At 44.4% G+C, this 13,775-nt stretch overlaps 1 protein-coding gene across 1 annotated transcript; it reads right to left on the bottom strand.

Annotated features, from left to right (window-relative positions):
- Positions 1-4,897: 4,897 nt before the first annotated feature.
- Positions 4,898-10,912, bottom strand: adamts1 (ADAM metallopeptidase with thrombospondin type 1 motif, 1). The gene is made up of 8 exons (XM_086281951.1): positions 9,787-10,912; positions 8,612-8,952; positions 8,379-8,511; positions 7,829-8,286; positions 7,548-7,734; positions 7,250-7,428; positions 6,846-7,021; positions 4,898-6,748 (listed from the first exon to the last, which is right to left on the bottom strand). Exons 1-8 carry the CDS (start codon positions 10,409-10,411, stop codon positions 6,001-6,003), a joined length of 2,847 nt encoding a protein of 948 aa, XP_086138077.1. The 5' UTR covers positions 10,412-10,912; the 3' UTR covers positions 4,898-6,000.
- Positions 10,913-13,775: the final 2,863 nt, after the last annotated feature.

The raw sequence follows: 13,775 nt of genomic DNA, 5'->3' as shown, positions 1-13,775 counted from the left end.
CACTTTCCTACTGTTACTTGTCCACTTTGTTAATGTAAACCCTCCACTGGTACACAAAGCACGAAGATCACTGACTAATTTCACTGCAGCTTCTTCTGTAGCTACACCTTTCAGACAGTCATCTATGTAGAAGTTGCACAGGACTGTCTAAACAGCTTCTGGAGACGCTTCTTCCTTGTGATCTTCTGCCGTTCTTCTTAGTGCATATGAGGTGACACTTGGTGAGGAAGTAGCTCCAAAGAGATGCACCATTATCCTATATTTCTTCATGGGCTCATCCAGCTTGCCATCTGGCCACCAAAGAAAACGAAGAAGATCAGCATCTCGTTCTGGTACATTGACTTGGTAAAACATTGATTCAATGTCTGCCATCAGCGCTACTGGTTCTTCATGGAATCTTAAAAGAACACCCACCAGTGTGTTAGTCAGATCCGGTCCCTGCAGTAACTCCTTGTTTAGAGACATATCCTGGTATGAAGCCGTACAGTCAAACACGACTCGCAACTTTCTCTTCTTCGGGTGATACACCCCATGGTGTGGTATATAGAACACTCTGTTGTCATCATGGCTCAACTGGTGGTCTGGCACATGAACTGCATAGCCCTTGGTGATGATGTTTTCCACGAAAGCCTTGTACTCTTCAAAAAATTGAAGATTCTTCTTAAACTTCCTGAGCAAACATGCTATTCGCTGTTCTGCAACACAACGGTTGTCTGGCATTTGGATATTCTCATTCCTGAGCGGCAATCCAATGCTATAGTGTCCATTTTCAAAGGTCGTTGTCTTTTCTACTGATCTTAGAAACTGTTTTGTCTTCTTGTGACATTTCCTCTTCGTCATCATAATTACGTTCTGAAAAATCTATATTGTACTGTTGGACTAGAAGCTTCTCAACTTCCACCAAGGAGATTCTGCTTACTGAGAAATGTGGTTCTTTGTCTTCTGTGCCGTTTAGTTCTTTGCTTATGGGTCCGTTCACAACCCAACCAATGGTAGTCTTCACTGCATAAGGACCTCCATTTTGTCCATTAATGACACGCCATGGCTCCATTGCTTTTGCACAGTTAACTCATATAAGCAGCTCAACATTAGCCTCTATCTCTGGTAGCCTCACTTCATGTAGATACGACCATTTATGAATGTCTGACTGTTTGGGTATGTTTCCACTACTCACAGGTATACTAGTGTGAGTAAACACCTTGGGTAAGTCAGTGAACTTGGAATCTTCCAACCCACACACTTCCAGGTCTGATATAACAAAACTATTCATGAGTTTCTGTTCTCCTGGGTTTTCTTGACTCATGGTACTTAGGAGTATCTGTGTACGCTTTCCTTTAACATTCAGTTTCCTTTGCAGATCTTCAGTGCAAAATGTTGCCGTGCTTCCCGGGTCTAAAAAGGCGTATGTCTCTATGTATTTAACACTCATTTTAGATTTTAGTGAACATTCTTTACATTCCATTCTTCGTTTGCAGAACTTGCTGAGACGCCCAGAAACCAAACATCCAAAACAGAGTCCTTTTGACTTCCACAAGTCTACTTGTTCTTTGTGTGGTTGATTCTTAATCTTGCCACAAGAAACAAGAGCGTGAGGCTGCTGACAGTACAAACATGGCTTCTCAAAAGCACTCACTGTTTTGATGAAGTTTTCTGTTTTAATGTTTGTTTCTTGTGGTCTTTTGTTCTCAGTGGAATGTTGGTGGCAAAATTGCTTCCCCGAAACTCTTTCTTTGCTGGATACCTTTCCCTTTGGTCACTCTTTCCACTTGTCATTACATGGTTGTCTGGGATATTACCAAAGAGTGGATCCATAGCTATTTTAGCTTGGCGGTCTATGAAGTTCATGAAGTCAGCAAATCTTGCTCTTTTACCCCTTTTCTCTTGGAATTCAAATGCCTCAACACTCCGTTTTTGGGTTTTGTAGGGCAGCTTGGATATCACTGTACGTAGATTGGTAGGATTATCCATCTCTTCCAAAAATTCAACATCCTTCATGATGTTGCTACATCCAGTCAAAAACATAGCATAAGCATTTAATGCTTTGCTGTCATCATTTTTCACTTGGGGCCATTTGAGTGCTTTCTAAATGAATGCATTTGCGATCCTTAGCTCATCGCCATAGTGCTTATGTAGCAACTGTTTGGCCTCACGGTAACCTTTGCTAGGAGTCATGTGTACACAACTGTGAATTAGCTCCTGTGGTTCGCCAGCAGTGAATTGTTCCAAGAAATACAACTTATCTTGATTGTTATCAGTCTTTTGCTTTACTGCATGCTCGGAGGCTCTTATGAAGGCTAGTGCATCACCTCTAAAAACAGGACTGTCCTTTGTTGGCTACTGAGCCAGCTGCTGCTGTTTCACAAGTAACTCAGTGATAACATCAGTTTGTTGTGGGGAGCATCATGCCAACCCTTTCCTTTTTAACTCCTCGACCTTGCGATCTTTGTATTGCTACATAACTTCTCAGACCATCTTCAGATCTTTCATATTCTTTAAGGACCTTTAACTTTGCTTGGCTTTCAGCTAATGCAGTCTCCAGCTCTAACTCTTCCTTTTCAGCTTTGACTCTTGCTGTTTCAAGCTCAAGATGTTGCCTAATCCTGGCCAACTCAAACTCAAGTTGTTGCTTTTTCTTCAACGCTGCGACACGTTCCAGCATGGCTCCTGCTTCCTGTTTAGCACGAGTGGAGGAAACTCTACTAATTTGGTAGTAATGTGGGTCTCAAGATGGCTCACTTGAGACCCACGTGAGCTATGATCTGCATCATTTCTATCTCCAACCTGTGATGCACTGTCATTTGGTTTCACAGCTTCCTGTAATTCATCTGTGGCGTGCTCCTGCTGCACAGCTTCATTTGGCATCATATGCTTATGATCATCTGCGATCCACTTCTTTGTTGCAATGCTGTGAAGCACTGGCAATGCAAGAGCCCATGATGTTGAGACTAGCATAAGAAAAGAAAGAAAAATACAAGTTTCGGTGGAACAACTGCACCAGCAGACAAAATAAGGTTTCTGAAATGTAGGGAAACTGTGATATCCACTGAAAACATTCTTTAAAACTAATTGGAGACTTTAAATGAGCTAGTTTTAAAATCATAATGGCTCTTTAATTGATCAAGTTATTTTTGAAAACCCTTGGAGCAGTCGTGAAATGGCCCCCACTCACTGAGCCTGGTTCTGCCAGAGGTTTCTTCCTCCCCACTGTGGCCTAGTGCTCGGCTCAAAGGGGCTTGTCTGTTGGGGGTTACTTTTTAATACTGTAAGCTTGTTACCTTACCTTACAGAGTGAAACACCTTGAGAAAGCCATCATTTCATTCTATTTGGCACTATACAGATTGAAGTGAATTGAACTTACAACATAACAAATTCAGCACAGATTTCTGTTAGTTTTCATTGTCTGTGACTTTAAAATACATGTTATTTGTTATTCAGTTAAAACTACGAGTAGAAATTGCAGAGAAAATGATATCATGTCATGTGACCTGTTCTCTAATGTGTGCCTCCTCTCCTGTTTGTTATTTATTCCTGCTGTCTTACTATTAAAATGTCAGTCCTGCAGTTGTTGTGGAATTCACTTTTTCCTATAATTATTTTAAGCTTCTCTGGCATTGATTTTAATTTTTCAGAGAAAAAATATTTCACCCTGTCTTTTCAGAAGCTCGGGGAGCAACTGTGATGATATAATTTCCTCACAGAATAATAAAGTACTCTGATTCTGATAATAATGAGCATATAAAAAGGTTTTGTGAGCAGCTCAAACAGATTTGGGCTGATAACAGCTAATGAACTGATTGTTTTGCAGTCTTCAGTCCAGTTACACCATTATTTAAAAGGGGCCAGTTCACCCAAATGACTAAAGCCCTTCCCTCTTTCCTTTTGCAACCCAAACGTTTCTGAGACACAGACCACTATATGGTTAGTTATGGAATATAGTGGTTTATGGAGTCATAGTGGAGGAGAAAAAATTTATGTAGTCCCATCTAGTGGATGAACTCTGAATCACACACAAAGACACAAAAATCAAAAGTCGTCAAACTCCATTTTGCTGTTTGCCAACCATCAATAAATAATAAAGAAGAAGTTGTCAAACAGGCCCCCAGAGCTCACTGGAACCATGGGCTGTATGTAACAGATGAATGTAGCGGCTCGGTGAAGTCTCATTTTAAAGTTAGATATTTTTTAAGGTGCATGTGTGTATTGGAGTGCATCAGCTGACCCTAATAGACTGGATTAGCGAGGTAACATGCTTTCACTGACCACAACTGTCGCACAGATGTCTTGGACGGACTTTCCCACACTGAGGAATGTTGTTTGTCATACAAAATGCATTAAAAATGCTCATAGGGCCACAGACACCATAAACACAATCGAGAGGTCCTGTCAACTTAGTGGAGATGGAGCCTAGCAAACAGCTGGCAGCTACAGCCTGCTTTTATAATTTGTTATAGCCTGATTTTAAGACCAATACTGATACCAACCAATATTTATTGATTTAAGCAGTTGATACATATTAGCTGATATTTTTTCTTTCAGTCATACGAAACATAGAGGAATTTCCCTAACATTTGTTAAGTTTAGTTATTTTAGAGTCCTTATTGAGGTAATACGGCTATGCAGTTTAAAAAGAATGTAGTTGTGAATTACTTGCTTATGCTGTGCCTGACTCTACTTGTATGAGCTGGTTGGGAAGTTGCCCGCACAATAGTCGATTGTCAGATTAAAACAATATCAACACGTACAAAAAGGCTAAAGGATGTTTCTCTTGTTTATTCTTTACTCCATCATAAATTCCAGTACTGAGATCTCAGCAAATAGCTAATATCGGCTGATAAACGTTGGGCTCTGCTAATAATGCATAACTTTGAGTCAGACAAACAACTCGGGACACATAAATTGAACAAGTTAATGCGATGTTTTATTCATGAACCTAGGACCATTTATATATATAAAACACTGTATAAATACTCTATATATTCTACTTCCTTCTTTGACCTCAATAACAAATAAAAAATAATATTTTTTTAAAAAGCCACATGGTTATATTTAACAGGCTGTACAAAAATAAATAAAGTTTGGATATTCTATACAAAAGGAAAACAAAACAAAACATGGTGTCTTCACAGAAGGCAGGAGAGACTTACTTATGAAGTAGTAGTAGGAGACACGTCCCTCTTTAGGCCTCCACGCACACGCATGTTCACCCACCCACACACACACACACACACACACACACACACCTCTTTGGTCTTTGAGGAATTCCCTCTTGGAAGGCTGTGTAGACGAGGGCAAGATATGGCTAAAAAACACTATACTGAGGCATTCAGAGAAACTGGGTGTTACAATGTGCCGCTGGCTAAAACAAAAGAATAGAAAAGAAGATGAAGTGCTTCAGGTTTATGATAAATAAATGCAGACTGAAGTTTGGACATGACCATGAGCCATCTTATTTTCCATACCTGATGGGGTGAGCAGTTAGATTATGAGCTATTCTCTTCCTTTTGTCTCTTTATATACTGTGCGATTAAGCTCCTCCCCCATTCCAACCATTATTTATCTGTCCAGCCCAGCTTGGACAAACATTATATACATGCATTAAAATTATGACACACACATACTGTCTGACACACACACAAACACACACACACAGGTGTGACATTGGTATGATAAGCAGCATCCTCTTTTAGGGAAATCAGGAATGTCCATGCGTTCTTCCCCTCAATGGGACGCAAATGAAATGTGCCACTGCTTTACAAGGAGGACAGACAGGCAGCAAGCTATGTTCAGTCCTACTGTTCAACATTTAACCCCCGGATTGATGGAGGGAATGGCTAAATATTGATAGTTACAGTGACAATTGTGGACACACTGAATTCTGCAGCACTCTCACTCTGGATGTAAACATTCATTAGCCTCTGTGGGCAGAAAAGATCAGAGTTTTTAATCTGCTGTCTTTCTGAGTGCTGGTGTAACAGAAGGTTAGATTGCATATGCAGTCCTCAGCAGGCACTCTGATCGCACAGCTCCAGCAGGGGTCGCGGACGGTCTTTGGGGTCACAGCTGTCGTTGGTTAGCGTGCGCCCGTTGTGGTCGATGCAGCGCAGCGCACGTTTACGGAAACCTCGGCCGCAGGTCTTAGAGCACGGTGACCATTTTCCAAGGAGCCAGGAGGGGCAGGAATGGAGGGCGCAGGACCGTGAGGCCAAAGGGCGAAGCTCCTCTGGGCAGTCTCCAGAGGGATGTCCCTGGGAGTCCAGGCACACGACCGCTCTCTGTTGCACACCTTCTCCGCAGGTCTGGGAACAGGGACCCCACTCCCTCAGAGTCCACTCGGCTCCTCCCACCTCTTGGATGGCATTGATAGACTTCCGACGGCCTCCAATGTTGTTGTTGTTGGAGGATGAAGCAGCATGATTGGGACGAGGGGCAAAATAGCTGTATTTAACCCTGGGCCTCGGGGATTCCCCTACGGAAAGCACCTGGATTGTGAGGGCCTCAGGGAGCGGGGAGAAGCTCCTGATGCGCTCCAGAGTGGCTGAGGAGCCGCTGTAGCGCAAGAGTGCCCCTGGGAGGGGAATGTCCGTCTCCATGGTCATCAGCTTGTAATCACCATTAAGTAAATAGGTTCCATCCTGGCGCCGCACTGCCAAGTAGCTGTTATCGTGACGACTACTGGCTGGAGCACGCTGCTTGATGTCGAGGTGTGTGGCACCAGCAGGGATAGTTACAACATCCTGGTAACCAGGCCTGAAACAGACACAGATGGAGGGTAAATTTAGCAACATATATATTAAAAAAAGAATCTGATACAAGAGTGATGAATATTTTAAGGTCAGATGTCTACCTGGCACGCTCCATAGAGCCTGACACCTTCTTGCAGGTCGAACCATCTCCGCCACACACGCCACACTTATCGAAGCGCCGGTTGGAGCCGATGATACGATCACATCCAGCCTTCACACACTGGCCCTGGACGCAGACTGAGGTGGAATCAGGGCTGCATGGTGTGCCGTCAGCCACCTGGGGTCAGCAGAGAAGCACAAATGGGACATTAAAGTTTTGCTTTGTAAGATTCAAAAGGTAAAAGGTGACTTTTCCATGCTGAGACTGAAACCCAGAGGGTGGGGGGAAAAAGTGCAATGATTAATCCTTTCACTTGGATGTCTGCATGACTTAGAGGACTGTTGAGGGTAATAATGAACTTGTGCACTATAAATATTGTTTTTTGTAGCCTTTAGAAACTCTCACCTTAGACTTGAGGACAAAGAAGTATCCGGTCCCCTTGGCCCTGCACACCAGCTTGCAGCGGTCTTTAGGTGAAACTCCAGCGTACTTGGGGACCCACTCGACGCCGTCGCCTGAACCCAGTGACACTTGAGCTGACATGTCATTGTGGGCCAAGCACTGCTCCTCACGGAAAGACAGGCCTGACAAAGAGACAAGGATAAGTCAGCTTTAGTGCTAGTGTATAACCGCAGGCCAGCATTCACACCCAGGTAACGAGTGGGAAGTGAATTATTTCTAATTAATCGCCAAAATTTCTTACCATTGGTGTCTGGGCACACTTCTGTGTTGCATGAGCGGTACTGGATCCTCTTTCCCTCGCAGTATTTTCCCCCATTCTCAGGCACAGGGTTATCACAGGCACGGAAGGAATACTGCACTCCTCCACCACAGGTCCGAGAGCAGTCGCCCCAGGGACCCCAGGGACCCCATCCACCATTAACAGGAGTCTGAAATCAGGGCAATTTAAAAATTATAGCTCGATTGGTCCAGCAGACTAACAGCATGTAGAAAAAAAGTGCTTAAATCAGGTCTGGGTCATACCTGTTGTTTAGCGGCCTGGCTCTTAGTGAGACAGTGCCCAGCCAAGCAGTAGCTGTCATGCCCGCAGGGTGTCCCATCAGCCCATGGGAAGTTCTTGGTTTGGCACACGAGCAAACCATTGGATGTAGTCACAGTGCACCACAGAGCTGCACAAGTGGTGCTCAGGTCAGGGCAGTGCTGGGAGTCTTCATCAAAGGTCAGGCTACACTGATGGTCAGCATCATAGACTGCCCCGGGCAGGGGCTGGGGCAGTGGCTCGGGCTTAACAGGCTTATCCAGCAGACACTGACCATGGCCGTTGTCCAGGAAGGTGGTGACCATTAGGGCGGAGCAAGGAGACCAAGGCTGCTGCTGGTCCAGGTTAGACAGGGTGGAGGCCATCATGTGGGAACCCCAGTGGGCACCGTTGATGCCAGAACACAGCTGGGCATCATCATGAGGCATGTTAAACACGTGGCCTGAAGGAGGAGATGAAATAAGTTATTTAATAAGTGATGCATGTGATTAAAAAGATTTTACATCATGGCCAAACTTTTTTTTTTTTACTTACCCAGTTCGTGTGCCACTGTAAATGCTGCTTGGAGTCCATCATCCTCAATAATCGAGCAGCTCCTGTCCGGGTCACACACCGTGCCAACATCCGCCATGCCCAAAGTGTCACACGAGTGGGCACCGCAAAGGTCCTAACAAAGCAGAAAGTGGAGAGCAAGATCGTGAATACTCCCCATTTCTCCACACCTGTTCTATTATATGCTCTACCATAAAACCAACACTCTGACTTACCGTCCTGGTGAAGAGCACAGCCGTGTCGTAGTGCTCCGGGTGGCGGTCGCTTGGAGGATTGTGCTGTCGCTGCCACTTGCAGAAGTTGCGGAGAGTCATGGCAGCGTTGGATGACACCTGAGGACCTCGCTCCTCCTCGTACACCACCAGCAGCTTCACCACCGCCAGGCTGATTGAGTTGTGGATGCTAGGGTGGCGGTAAAGGCGGGACGCCACTGCCATAATGCTCAGGAGGTAAGGTTTGAGCCCCGTGCCGTGGAACTCGGCCATAGACTGGTCAGCCACCAGCATGATCTCCAGATAACGAGGGGTGGAAACAAAACGCCTGGCCCTGTGGTGAGCTGAGAGCAGAGGTTTAATGAGCATTTATTCTGTTAGTCCAACGTTTGCTGCTGAGTTCTGCAGTGTGCAAGTTGCCCCAGATAAACTGAATGACTTCAATTATAAGAAATGCTAGAGGGCAGTTAGTGTCCTAAATAGCAGCTACAGGGACCCGTTATTTTTTTTTTCTTCTCAGAGGGATAGAGGCTCCCAGGAGAGCTCCGGATGTGCCTGGAGCAGCCTGGCTGCCATGACTCAGCGTCACACCACCAACAGCTCCTCCTCCTCGGGGTCCACGCATTCTTAAACTGACCTTCTCTGGTGGAAAATTATGCCAGAGAGAGAAAGAGCGAAGGGAGAAAATCCTTTCTGGGGGTGGGGTGGGGGGAAGAGTGTCTGCCGGTGAGAGTTGTACCAGGAGGCGAGTTTACACGCCTCAGCGATACCGGGCTCTGACTGGCCCCAACCCCCTTCACCCACACTCCTCCTCTTCTTTCCTCTTAAAGTAGTTTACCCCCCCCCCCCCCACACACACACACACACACACCACCCCCACCTTTCCTCCCCTCCCTTCCTCACTGGCAGTGCGCTGACAGAGCTGTCAAAAGGTAGTCGAGTGCATCGCGCACGCTGTGCAACCCTGACACATTAACTTTTGCTACATTTACACGTTTAACATAAAATCTAATCTTTGCTCTCTTTTTTAATATTTAAAGCTGAATACTTTTCGTTTTTAAAAATACATAAATAACCTTGTTGGGTTTTCTTTGCTTCTTTTATGTTGCTGCTCTCCGCATTTCAGCTAAGTCCGTCATAAAAATGAGTAACAGCGTGTAAAATGCGCACAGCATTACCTGTCTGGTCTGCGTTAGGGGCTCCGTGACTGGCCGCTTTTCCCAGATTCTTTGGCACCCTCTCCTCATCCTCGTTGACCCCGCACTTGGAGGTGCTCTCCTCAGCCGAAGCTGCCCGGCCTCTCCGGCGAATCGTATGCACATCTTCGTCCGTGCCCAAGAAATCAGTGGAGTTAAGGGGCTGAATAAAGTACTCTTCGCCCTTGAAGTAGAATCCGCCCCTGAGTCCATGGCACAGGTTGAGCGCAGCGGCGGAGCGCTCATCCCCGTTCACCGTGCCCGAGTAGAAGCAACCCGGCTCGGCTCCGCTATTGGGTTTCGGTGTCGGTTCAGACACTGGAGTCCCCACGATGTGGAAGACAAAACCTGGCGCCAAAAAGGTCTGGTCAGGCTCTAGACGCAAAACCAGCTGCATGCCAAATACGTCCAACCGGTACACCCTCATTTCCGCCTCCTTCTCGCTCTCCTCCGCGGAAAGAGTCCGCCACGGTTCGGTTTCGCTCTCCGACCGGGCCGTCGGGTCTAACCTGACCGGCACAACGGTGCCCTGCTCCCAAGCACCGTGCGCTGCGCAGACGCACAGAGCGGCAATTAAACTGATGGAAATGGGTAAAAACGACATCATGGAACTGTGGAATCCGACAAGTGGAAAGATAAACTGAGAGTTAAGTCTTTACAATGAAGAAGTAAATCCTTTAAAAATCCACCATGAACTAAAAAAAGGTCTTTGAACTCACAAAACCCCCAAAACCCAATATTACGCACACGTATATAAATCTAAACAAATAACTAAGAAAAAAATCAAATCCAGTGCAAAACTAATTTAAAAGTTATGTGCAGATTTGAACTGTTGCAAAGAAGTCCGTTCATTAAAGGACAATAAGGGTTGCGGCAGTAAAATCCAACAGGTCGCCTCTATCTCTCTATCTCTTTCTTTAAAACTGAGATGTCTCCGTGTCTAAATCTAGCTGTCAGGTCAGAGGCAAGTCTTTGCTCTGCAGGACCGTCTGGTCTGTTCTGCCTTCTGTCAGAACTGAGCCGGTCCCTCCTATTTATCCCCATATCCCGGGACCACCCCTTTCCTGAGGGCCCTTTGATCTGAGTGGGGCAGAATCCCGTGCGCAACGAAAACGCACCAGCGACCTGGAGCGTTGCCATGATAATCAATCATTGTGGAGGAGAGAGCTCTTGGCAGAGGAACTTTTCTTCTTTGGTCCGTGCTTATCTGTCAGAACAGTTACTCTTAAAGCCCCTCACGGTATCATTGCTGTATGTGGGTTATATTAGCATTCACCTTATAATATAGACTTTCGAAGAATTTCACTGGAAACGTCTTTAGGCCCCTTTTAGTGTATACCTGATAAAGCTTTGTTATAGAAGCGGTGTTCTACTTTCTCAGAGCTGTATAACGTTCATTAGACGTTAATCCGTTTCTAGCATGGCGAAGTGTCACTGCAGCTGAAGAAGGGAAGCTGGGGAATGGGAACAATATCGTGCTGGCCTGGGCTCCAGAAGCCGTACTCACCTTTTCTGTGCCAAGCCGGCTGTGGTGCGCCGTGGCCAGGTTCCACCGCTCTGCTCCCCGGGGAGAGGGAGCAGAGAGGGGCCGCCGAGGTCTTAAGGTGGAGCGGTTCCTCCACTGTGCTGTTTCTGCACTACAGCCACGGCAGGCACAGCCCCAGCCCTCGGGCTCCTTCCCCCGCCCGTACCGACTGCTGATCTCCTCTTAGACACAGGAAGAGTTTACGCTGGAGTTTCATTAAAAAGTAACTGGCAAAGCAAGGTTCCTGTTATCTACAGTGCTTGCAAGACACGTCAGAAATGAATGAAAATAGCCCGCATACATCTTTTTAAAGAAATCATCAAAATAATTATGCAGTTTTTAAAGGCAAACATACTGATATTACCCTTAAATGTTTTAAGGTTAGATTAATGTTACGACTTTAAAGACACGTGTGAAATGATTGAATTAATTGTTTTGGACCAAGTTTGATAGCTCCTACATTGCTTATTCTCTCTCTGTATCTATTTTTTCTGTTTGTTGTTACTGTTGACTTATAGAAGCAAACATCAGTGATGAGTGTGAATGGACAGATTGTGGAATTCCACCTTAAAAGCAACAGGTTCGAAAAAAAGAATAACTGTAACTTCGGCTACTTCCAGTAGATGGCAGGTAATTGTTCAGGAATGTCTCCAGGCAGTTGGAGAAATTTTCCATGACCCCATAGAGCAACCATAAGCGTGGCCGATAGGTGGTGCTCTTGCATCAGAAATGGGGTGAGCTGCCGAACGCGAGGGGGCAGCCTTCCCACATAAACCAATATGAAAGTACTGCGTAGAGAACGGTGTTTGTGATTTAGGGTGCTGATTATGCAACGCAGAAAGTTTATGAGATGATAAATGTTCAATAGAAACGGGAGATAAATGATTTTCAAGGAAAAACGTGAGGTGTGAAACTTTTCACCTGAAACAGCATTAATTGGTGATCCAGATGGGCTTTCGCCCACTTAAGCCAGATGCAGTGTAGGAAAGTTAACAGTGTAGCTTGAAATGATGTCAGAAGTGAATAAATGAACAAATTCACCAAAATCCTATATTTTATTGAGTAGTATTGAAAGAAAACAAACAAACAAAAAAATGAATCTGAGAGATATAATCGTTTATTGTAAAATAAATGCTCATTTTGAATTTGATGCCAGGAATATGATTCATAAATACTGGGACTGACCGATGTGGTGCATCAGTGCTTGGGGAAAATAATTACTTAAAAATAAGTCACATAATCATTTCTTCTGTTAGTTCCAGTAGATTTTTCTTTGTGTACAGCTGACCTGGGCTGCTACTCTATATTCACTGCTCTTTGTGGATTTAGCCAGTTGAATTCAACAAGCAGATGAGATGTGATTTTCAGTTTCAGGAGAGTTATAAGGCTGATCTTCAATCCCTGGACATTATAAAGCTAGTCTAAAGCTAATTTAAAGTTAGAATTAAGCATCATCGTATTAAATAGAAATCTGCTACCCGAATATAACCTAACCTGGACCATGAACATGATAGCCTGCTCTGTAGCAGTCTAGCTTAAGCATCACTATAATCTTCTCTATATGGTACTGCCAACTAACCAGTTTACCATGCAGGAAGCAATGCAATGCTGTAACATGCAAAACATTAGCTCATTCCACAGAAGTATGCATTAGCCCACATTTTACATCGAATTGCTCATTAATTGAACTCACAACATCTTAATTAACTTAAAGTGATTTATGGATCATTCTGGGCCACTTTAAGATCTGTGTGTAAGTGTTCAGAAGCTCAGACCAGTTTCTCTAGTTTTAAAGGAAAATGATGCTTCATTCGAGCTGTTAGTTTGGGCCAGATGCACTTAATGGGTTCAGATCTTGATTGTACCTTTGAACCATGGTGTAATATATGCAGAATATTTCTGGGCATCATTGCAAGGTAAGCAGGGTGTTCCTTGCAAAAGACGTCATCTGGAAGTGGGATACAATATTTCAGAGCCTGTATATATCAACCACCATTAATGGTGCCTTCACAGATGTGCAAGTTATGTGTGCAATGTAATAAACTAGAAACTGGTAACAAGCCAAATCTTCCCTTTCACATAAAACCTGAAGGATCGCAGTGATTTCTAGAAAGACTGTCAAGTTTTTACTCGTCCATCAACAGGACAGATTTTTAATTCACTTTGGTTGTTTCTAAACCGACTGAGGCCCAGAGACAGTGGGAGTGTTTCTACATGTATTTTTACATGGTAGAAGCTTAACTTGCATGGTTGGATGCACTAACAATCTGTATTCAACAATGGATTTTAGACATGTCCTAAAACCATGTGGTTTCTACAACTGAATCATGGCTCTTGTTTTAAACCTGAAGTGGTTACTTAAATTACTTTACAACAGTCCAGCTTCAGAGGTCAGAGTAGTATGTCCTTAAAATGGATCAAATATCTATAGTAGAGTATTTGTCAT

This window comes from Aulonocara sp. 'chitande type north' Nkhata Bay, linkage group LG23 (genome assembly GCF_057382095.1).
Source record: "Aulonocara sp. 'chitande type north' Nkhata Bay isolate Kocher_YH1m ecotype deep benthic linkage group LG23, A_spYH_male_GT1.1, whole genome shotgun sequence".
Taxonomy (NCBI): Eukaryota; Metazoa; Chordata; class Actinopteri; order Cichliformes; family Cichlidae; genus Aulonocara; species Aulonocara sp. 'chitande type north' Nkhata Bay.
This window is presented reverse-complemented; position numbering and strand designations above follow the sequence as displayed.

Bases quoted from the DNA above. Each gene is read 5' to 3' on its own strand.
- adamts1 (XM_086281951.1), bottom strand. From the start codon at position 10,411: ATGATGTCGTTTTTACCCATTTCCATCAGTTTAATTGCCGCTCTGTGC. The intron at 8,512-8,611 runs GTAAGTCAGAGT...CTGCTTTGTTAG, and splicing joins CTGTGCTCTTCACCAGGACG to GACCTTTGCGGTGCCCACTC. The intron at 8,287-8,378 runs GTAAGTAAAAAA...CTCCTCCTTCAG, and splicing joins TACAGTGGCACACGAACTGG to GCCACGTGTTTAACATGCCT.